General features: G+C 44.2%; 1 protein-coding gene across 1 annotated transcript in view; it reads right to left on the bottom strand.

The window, feature by feature from the left end:
* Positions 1 to 7,295: 7,295 nt before the first annotated feature.
* Positions 7,296 to 9,530, bottom strand: part of LOC134631674 (LIM homeobox transcription factor 1-beta-like) — a 32,077-nt gene continuing 29,842 nt past the window's right edge. The window contains exons 8-9 of the mRNA XM_063480233.2: positions 8,354 to 8,493; positions 7,296 to 7,560 (exon numbers count right to left, since the gene is read on the bottom strand). Of these exons, the coding sequence (XP_063336303.2) occupies positions 7,296 to 7,560; positions 8,354 to 8,493 (405 nt within the window). The remainder of the gene's footprint in view (positions 7,561 to 8,353; positions 8,494 to 9,530) is intronic.

The raw sequence follows: 9,530 nt of genomic DNA, 5'->3' as shown, positions 1-9,530 counted from the left end.
AAACTACAGCTTATAATGAACTGCTTCACTATGATTGCCCGCTTTGCAGAGCTGAATTAACAACTTCTGTTTGATATCATGTGACATTTCTGTCTGATATTGGTCTGACATGCTGCTTTGAACATGTGTTTTTTGGGAGGGGGTGAAAAAATTATGTTATGTCTATTTTAATAATAAATCACACAGCTGGAACCAATACAGACCAACAGGGCAGGGTCCAGAAACGCTAGGTCCAAGACCCAGAACCATGACAATTGTTGCAATATTCTGAAAATGTTTTTAGGATGCTTTTTATGGCTGAGATGATTTTATTTTTATGTTTCTTTAATTGTGAAATTGTAATAGTGGTAGAACATTTTCCCTGCAACATTTAGAGGACGAATTGGGGACATTATTGGGGAAAACACAATATACAATGTTTTTCTATAATATAACAGATCACTTCTTAAAGAGGGGCAGTTAAAAGGTAACACCAGAGTTATTTTTCTGTCTAGAATTGTTGAATATACAAAACAAGACTGATGATTTTGTCTTGACAATACCCCACACATTCTCCATTAGGTTCAGTCAGACAAGGTTGCTGGCCAGTCAATCACAGTAAGAACATAATCAGCAAACTACTTGGCAATAGTTTTGGCACTGTGTACAGTCCTCCTGGAAAAGCAAATCTGCATCTCCAAAAATCTTGTCAGCACACACAGTCAGAAAGGATGACGTACTTTAAAATCTTCCAGTGAACAGCTGTGATAACTTTGTGCTTAAAACACAGTGGAAAAAACACTGGCATGGCAATATTCTCCCAGTCTGAGGACATTTATTTGTAAATAAAATGAAAAATGTACTGTCATACAAAAAGAGAACACTGGACCAATGAGCAACAGTAGACCCCCAAGGGACTGTTATATGTTAAGGGCTGTAGTAACCTGTAAGAGCTATTTGCACTATTAATGATTAGTATCCAGATTTCTAACTTCACTATTTCACAAAAGGTTAAAAAGTGAATGTCCACAATTCAGACTTTAATTGCAGGATATTTTTAAAAAATCAATTTAGCAGGAGCAAAGCAAAAGCAAAATTAAATAGTAATAATCACAAAACGATAAACAATTCACCTGAATCATTTACTAATTAACTTACTCTGAGCTAATGCTTATTTTTCTTTCGAGGAGAGACAGGCACATACAGGCCTGGAGATGTGTTTTCTCAGTGTTCTGTGTTAATGGAAACAATCCAACATGGCAATGATGGTGATGATGAGCAGAGAAAGAGCCAAATCCAAGTTTAATTCCAAGTTTAAAGTCCACCATCTGGACAGTGGTGGTTGATCCCTCTGGTGTCACTGTGGGAATTTTCAATGGCGAACTTCTGGTATCCAATCTTCTGAACTGCTCATCTCGCAGGACTGCTGGAAACAGACCCAAAACATCTCTGGGTGCTCCAATTTATGCCATTTCAAGTGCTGACTCCATCTCTCCTCCCTAGACATCCAATCACTCTGTTTAAATAGGATCCACCAATATCTAACTTAAACATAATTATGTTTACCTGATAATATTCTGGTATTCAGTATTAAGCTTGGATTTGATTTATGTTTTGGAATAAGAATAAAGATAATCTATTATTAGCATATATGGAAAATAATAAATGAAAATGGCTCGGTTGTAGCCCTCTGGTCATCTTTAACACATAAGCATGTTAAGCCCTTTACCCCCCCATCCCGCCCAAACTGTGATGACAGGGGTGGCCGGGGGGACTTCAGTCTCTCTTGATCTCATGTCACTCAACAACCTAGAGCTGCTAACAGTGAAGTTTTGTTTTTATGTTAATTAATATGGCTACACCTCTTTGTTTTGCATTGTAACAGACTGAGAATGTGTGAGGGAACTGTGGAGAAGTGAGTGTGTGTGCAGATGTTTTGGACATGTGAGTCTCCTGCAGAAAGACATGTCTTTCTTCAATTTCTGCCAAGTAAGTCATTAAACTAATTAGTAATATTAAGCCTCTTTTCCCTGGAACCAACTTCATGTATATTCCATGCAACAAACCTTAGTGTGGTCATGTGTAAACTAACTGTTGGAGTTGCTAAATGTTCACTAAAGGTGTGTGTGTGTGCCATTTTTAATTACACCACCAGATGGCAGCTCTTGGGTACCATTGTGAGTTCAGGGAATGTTGGGGAACAGTAGAGACAATGCATTAACTAATCATGATGTTTCAGAAAAATCTAATTGTTTTTCACCACTCGGCGACACACCCGCTAGGGTTTCTTCCATTCCAGCTTTTTCATTAACCAAACACCTAGACAGAGCTTCAGTTCGTTTGAAACCTGATGCTTAGCCTTGTCCACCCTAGTGGACAAAATCCAGTTTATTTGTGCTGTATGTTTGTTTTTTCTTACAGGAGCAGCAGTTGGGATTGCGCATTTCTATTTGCACTCTGTAATTTCAATATATTTCTACTTATCACAGTGCATTTAGATCACAATTCTGATTGCATAGGCTGCCAGACAGGAAAGGATTAAAGAAAACAAAAACAAAACAAAAAAACATTATACATGCTTATCCTAGGTACTCTTCTGTGGAACCAGCTTCCAGTTTGGAGACAGACACCCTCTCTATATTTAAAATTAGGCTCAAAACTTTCCTTTTTCATAAAGCATATAGTTAGGGTTGGATCAGATGACCCTCAATCCTCCCATAGCTACATGCAATAGCACTAGGCTGCTGGGGGATATCCACAGCATGTCTTTGTCCTGTCTTCATCCATTCACCCTCAACTGGTCGTGGCACATGGTTGCCCCTACCTTAGACTGGTTCGGCTGGAAGTTTTTTCCTGCTAAAAGGGAGTTTTTCCTTCCGACTGTCACCAAAACACTTACTCATAGGGGGGTCATATGATTTTTGGGGTTTTCTCCGTTTTCTTTATGTTATTGTACTTCAAACAAAAAGCTTGAAATAGCTTACTTTAAAACAATTGAGAAAAAAAGGAAAGATTTCAGCATTAAAGTCTCAAATCAAAAAAAGTGGCAGGTTTATGTAGAAAATTTGTTGTGAGAAAATAGCTGTTTTTCGGTCAAGGAAACTCATTACTGTGCATATTGAGATTGCCATGCACTATCCCAACAATAGAGGACCTAATTAAATCATACTTTTCAATTGGATTTAGCAACAAGGAAATACTTTTGAGTTTGGCTCAGAATCACCACGTTATCATCAGCATCCGGACTTTGTCATGAACTGGATTTATTCAGAAGAAAAGAACACACTGATTTGGATGAGTTGATAGCCTTTGTGTATCAAGAACTACAGCACAATGGAGAGATGCAAGGATATCGCTGGTTACATATTTGAGTTATTCAAATGGGATTTGTGGTACAGCAGGACACAATCCCACAGATTATTGAAGTAATCGATCCTCATGGTTTGGAGCACAGCATCTTAGGCATCAGCAGTACTGCACTAAAGGGCCAAATGCTATTTGGCACATGAACTCTTATGATAAATCAGTGCCCTTTGGTATAGGAATTAATGGATGCATTAATTGTTTCAGTTGTTTTATTGTTTGGATGGAAGCATCCACGAGAAATAACGACTCAGAGGTCATGCTAACTATTATAATCAAAGAGTTACGCGGTTGGGTGGTTGTCCAGAGAGGATTCGTGCTGATAATGGCACAGAATACAGACAAGTCTCCAGCAGGCAAATGTTTCTTGGGAGAAACCACAAGGACACTTTTGCCAGAAATAGGAGTTTTATTTGTGGATGCAGTATGGGCAGTGCATTAAATCCTGGTGGGGAATACCAGGAAAACAGTTTTTGGATGAACACATTCAAAGCCCTCAAAGAGAATGAACACTTTTCTGGAGCTTTTCTGGATAAAAATCTAATTCAGTTCTGCTTTCTTGACCTCATTCAAGTGACAGAACGACTAAGATGTGGATATATTGACACTGATACCAATTTTACACAAAAACAGGAAGTCAAAAAAATGCTTCTAAACTGTACCACCTGCTCTCATTTTCTCTATCAGCAATGAACTCTCTCACTTAATAGTGAATATACAGTTGTCTCAAGCTGCTGGTGGTGTCGTGGTTAAAAATGCTTTGTAAATGTTTTATCCATGGTTTCTGACCATACGCAAGTGACCAGCACTGCTTCCGAGCATAGGAGAATGGCACAGACGCCGGGGCAGGAGTGCTGGAGGTGTGGGCGGCTGGGCCACCTGAAGTGGGATTGTCCACTAATGGAAGTGGAACGACGCTGCGTCGCCGGTGCTCCAGCACCCTCCCCCGGTGCTGGAAACAGGGTGGGTGGAGGTGAAGTGTGTGTATAGTGATATTCACTGAGACCACTTCTCTGGTGAGCCTGGTGAAGGAAAGAGATGAGTTTGGGCCGAAGGTGCCAACTTCCACCATTCCCGTCTCCCTGCAGTTGATAACCATCTCACACAGGCTCAGAGAGTTGTCGCATTGCAACAGCATTTTGCATATGTGTTCTCTCCCCTGCCCAGCCATACAACTCTGATTGAGCACCATTTTGAAACGCAGTTTGTCGACTATCGCAAGGTGAACGAAGTGTCATGGTTCGATGTCTACCCCGACAAGCTCCTGGACAGGTTAGGTGCAACCCGATTTTTCACGACACTGGATTTAACCATGGGCTACTGGCAGATTCCCTTATCTACAGAGTCCAAGGAAAAAGCAGCTTTCTCCACTCCGTACAGTTTGTACCAATTTGTCACACTTCCATTTGGCTTGTTTGGAGCCCCTGCCACCTTTCAGTGCACGGAGGGAAGTGCAGTTTTTGGTGTACCGTTTGGTGAGCAGGCAGGTACGCCCACAGTGGAGGAGACAGCAGTGAACGCATCCTGCCCGTGCCCTAAGACCAGTAAGGAGGTGAGACGGTTCCTGGGTCTGGCTGGCTAGTATCGCCTGTTCGTGTCCAGGTTTGCGGACCTGACCAGCTCTTTGACCAATCTCACCCGTAAGGGTGCTCCAGATCTGGTCCGGTGGATGGGGCACTGCCAGGTGGCGTTTGTGCAAGTCAAATGTGCTCTATGTGGGGAGCCACTGTTACCCACGCCAAACTTATTCCTCCCTTTTATCCTCCAGGTTAAATGGGAGGTTCGACTGGATGTGGCCCGGGCCTCAGTAGGGCGGTGGGTTTGTGTGGCAGGGGTGTGGTCTCTGGTCTGCTGCAGTGGAGGGGTGGTGCAGCAGAGGGAACAGGTGTGTGTGCTGTGACTAATGACTTTCTCCCTGTATATAGTGACGGTGGAGACTGACAGGGAGTGTGTGTGCAGTGGAGGAGCTGCAAAATGAGCTGACTCCTGGCTCATCAAGTGCACTGGGTGGGTCCGATCTTTGTCACAGTGGCCTATCATCATAGGCCATCATAAGCCCATATCATCACCATCATCATCATATAACCACCAAACCCCAAAACATACATGTGTCTATTAGAACATATATAAAGAATCAATATATATCTATATTTACCAACTGGATAGTGTAGTGGTAACACTACTCGTCTTTGGAGTCAGGCATTCGATTCTGGATTAACAAGGTCCATGTCAGGTGTCTAGGAATCAGGATACACTGATGATACTACTGGAACAAGAAGGCATACATGGGGAAGGGATGAGTACAGGGCGCTGTTAGAATTCTACTATGCAAGTAACCCCAGTGGAAAGCATTACATGAAGAGAATGTGGGACCTATGGAATCTTTGATACCCAACATCCAGACTGATGGCAAAACAACGAGTAAACAACTAGTACTCAGTGTTCCAATATTCGGAAGAAGCAACTGCTACCACAATTGAAGATCAATGAGGTACAAAACAAAAATGGCAAGGGGGACGATAGCATCACCTTCACCCATGATTGGGTAGGAAGCCCCAAGTATAACTGAAGGTGCGATGAGTCTTAGAGCAGCTGACCTGAGAGATAGGATCATGGCTAAGCTGGAAACCTGGATCCTCTGTGGCTGATTACCAAGTCTATGTGAAGTATCCTCTGCAGGTCTACTAGAAGATGTGAATGCAGCATTACCGACAATCCCTACTGCGACGTTCACTGAAACCAACCAGTTGATGTACACCATGGCACAAGTGATACTTGAGGTGCATGGGTAAAAGGTGAACAGAGCAGTGCCCTTCATGGAGAAGGGATGGAGACTAGAGGCCATGATCAAGGCAATGCGGAGAAAAGTTAGCCAACCACCGTATCAAAGCTGAAGAAAGGTGTGATGAAGAAAGGGATGCCTAACAAGTACAGCAATCTGTCTATACCTGAAGCCTTGGAAACTGCCAAGCAACGACTCACAGCATTGGTCAGCTGCTTGAAGGGATATACCAGAGAGATAGAATTCAGGGGAATAAATCAGCTCTACTCAGTGGCAAGGGAACAATATGAGAACAGCCTCACTAAGACTGGAGCTGGAGCAATACTGAAAGAACATATGGGAGAAGGACACAACCCATAACAACAATGCTCAGTGGCAAGTAGAGCTAACTGCAACTTTCCCAAACAGGTCCCAGTGACCGTCACAGTGGCAGGCATCTAAGAAAGAGACTTTAGCATGATGAGTTGGACAGCACCAGGCCCTGACATGATTCATGCCTACTGGCTAAAGAAGCTCACTGCACTCCATTAGCGTGAGGTCAGCACAAAAGAACCAGTTGCTTAATAACAAGTATGATTCAATGCAGAGGAGTCTATTAACCCATAGTGAGTGAGAAAGGTAACTAAAAAAGAAATACTCAATGCATCACGGGAATCCCCCAGCAGCCTACATCTATTGCAGCATAACTAAAGGAGGATTCAGGGTCACCTGATCCAGCCTTGACTATATGCTTTAGCAAAAAGTTTTAAGCCTAATTTTAAAAGTAGAGAGAGTGCCTGCTTCCCACATCCAAACTGGAAGCTGGTTCCATAGAAGAGGGGCCTGAAAACTGAAGGCTTTCCCTTCCATTCTACTTTTAAATACTCTAGGAAGAACAAGTAAGCCTGTAATACGAGAGTGAAGTGCTCTATTGGGGTGATATGGTACTATAAGGTCATTAAGATAATATGGGGCCTGACTATTTAAGACCTTGTATGGGAGGAGCAGGATTTTGAATGCAAATCTGGATTTAACAGGGAGCCAATGAAGAGAAGATATATATATAATATATATATATGTATATATATGTATATATATATATATATATATATATATATATATATATGTTCTATGTGTGAACCTGCTTTCATCTGTAAAGAATATATAATTCCCTGCTCGCCACTGCGGGCGATCAGTCCTTCAAGCTCGGGTCCTCTACCAGAGGCCTGGGAGCTTGAGGGTCCTTAGCTGTTCCTAGGACTGCACTCTTCTGGACAGAGATCTCAGATGTTGTTCCTGGGATCTGCTTGAGCCACCCGCCTAGTTTGGGAGTCACCGCACCTAGTGCTCCGATTACCACTGGGACCACTGTTACCTTCACCTTCCATATTTTCTCGAGCTCTTCTCTGAGTCCTTGGTATTTCTCCAGCTTCTCGTGTTCCTTCTTTCTGATGTTGCTGTCATTCGGAACCGCTACATCGATCACTACGGCCGTCTTCTTCTGTTTGTCTACCACCACTATGTCCAGTTGGTTAGCCACCACCATTTTGTCCGTCCCACAGGATCTTAGCTTGGTCATTCTCCACCACCCTAGGGGGCTTCTCCCATTTTTACCTTGGGACTTCCAGGCCGTATTTGGCACAGATGTTTCGGTATACTATGCCGGCCACTTGGTTATGGCATTCCATGTATGCCCTGCCTGCTAGCATCTTACACCCTGCTGTTATGTGCTGGATTGTCTCAGGAGCATCTTTACACAGCCTGCACCTGGGGTCTTGTCTGGTGTGATAAACCCCAGCCTCTATGTGTGTGCTCAGAGCTTGTTCCTGTGCTGCCACGATTAGTGCCTCTGTGCTGTCTTTCAGTCCGGCTTTGTCCAGCCACTGGTAGGATTTCTGGATGTCAGCCACCTCTGCTATCTGCCGGTGGTACATACCGTGCAGGGGCCTGTCCTTCCATGATGGTGCCTCCTCTTCCTCCTCATTCTTGGGTTTCTGCTGCCTGAGGTATTCACTGAGCACACGGTCGGTTGGGGCAGTCTTACTGATGTATTCGTGGATGTTTGCTGCTTCATCCTGGATTGTGGTGCTGACACTCACCAGTCCCCGGCCTCCTTCCTTCCGCTTAGCATACAGCCTCAGGGTGCTGGATTTGGAGCGAAACCCTCCATGCATGGTCAGGTGCTTCCTTGTCTTGATGTCAGTGGCTTCTATCTCCTCCTTTGGCCAACTTATTATCCCAGCAGGGTACCTGATCACGGGCAGGGCGTAGGTGTTGATAGCCCGGATCTTGTTCTTACCGTTCAGCTTACTTCTCAGTACTTGCCTGACCCTCTGCAGGTACTTGGTGGTTGCAGCTTTTCTAGCAGCCTCTTCATGGTTCCCATTTACCTGTGGGATCCCCAGGTACTTGTAGCTGTCCTCTATGTCTAGAATGTTGCCTTCTGGTAGTTCGATCCCTTCAGTTCTGACTACCTTCCCTCTCTTTGTTATCATCCGACTACATTTCCCTTCCCTTCTGGGGGTCCTTGAGGATCAGGACTGTGCAGCGTTCGGTTAGCCATTCTGGGTGTCTCTCGTCAACTAGCAGCTGGTTCATTTGTGCTGCCAGACGCTCGTGGAGTGCAGTCAGCTTCTTCAGCCAGTAGGCGTGAACCATGTCGGGGCCTGGTGCTGTCCAACTCTTCATACTGGAGACCCTTTCTTGAATGTTTGCCACTGTGATGGTTACTGGACCCTGTTCGGGGAGGTTGCTGAGGTCTGCCCTCAGATCCATTAGCCACTGAGCATTGCCGTTATGGGTTGCATCCTTCTCCCATATGCTCTTTCAGTATTGCTCCGTCTCCAGCTTTGGTGGTGCTGTTCTCATATTGTTCCCCTGCCACTGAGAGTACACTTTGGCTGGTTCTGTGGAGAACAGCTGGTTTATTCTCCTGCCTTCGATCCCTCTGGTGTACCTCTTCAACCGGCTGGCCAAGGCTGTGAGTCGTTGCTTAGTATCTTGCCTCAAAATAATTCTGGTTTCTGCGCAGACCTCTCAGCATATCCAGAACCTAGTAAGCCTAAGGGACTGTGAGTGTGAGTATGTATGTGTGCCGACCACCTCCAATACTTCTGCTACCTCACTTGGCAACTCACTTTAGCGCATACGGTGCTATTTTCTAGTGCTAGTTACATACAGTGCTAGTTCCTTTTGTGTCTTTTTCTCTCTCTCTCTGTCTGTTCCTCATCTCAGTCATGTCTACATGTTCTGTCTCCCTTACCTGTTCTCATGTTCTTCTGTGTTTCATCCTTTGTCTCCTCAGTCTGTTGTGTGTCCATGTTTGTTTATCCCCTGTCGTAGAGTCGAACTCCCTTTTCTGAATCTCAGTGCGCAGTGTTACTTGCCGTTTTCTTTTGACAACTCCTCGTCTTGTGTGTTTTCCCCA

Source organism: Pelmatolapia mariae, linkage group LG7 (assembly GCF_036321145.2).
Source record: "Pelmatolapia mariae isolate MD_Pm_ZW linkage group LG7, Pm_UMD_F_2, whole genome shotgun sequence".
In the NCBI taxonomy this organism is placed as follows: domain Eukaryota; kingdom Metazoa; phylum Chordata; class Actinopteri; order Cichliformes; family Cichlidae; genus Pelmatolapia; species Pelmatolapia mariae.
Note: the sequence above shows the minus strand (reverse complement) of the source record. Positions and strands in the feature narration are given on the sequence as shown.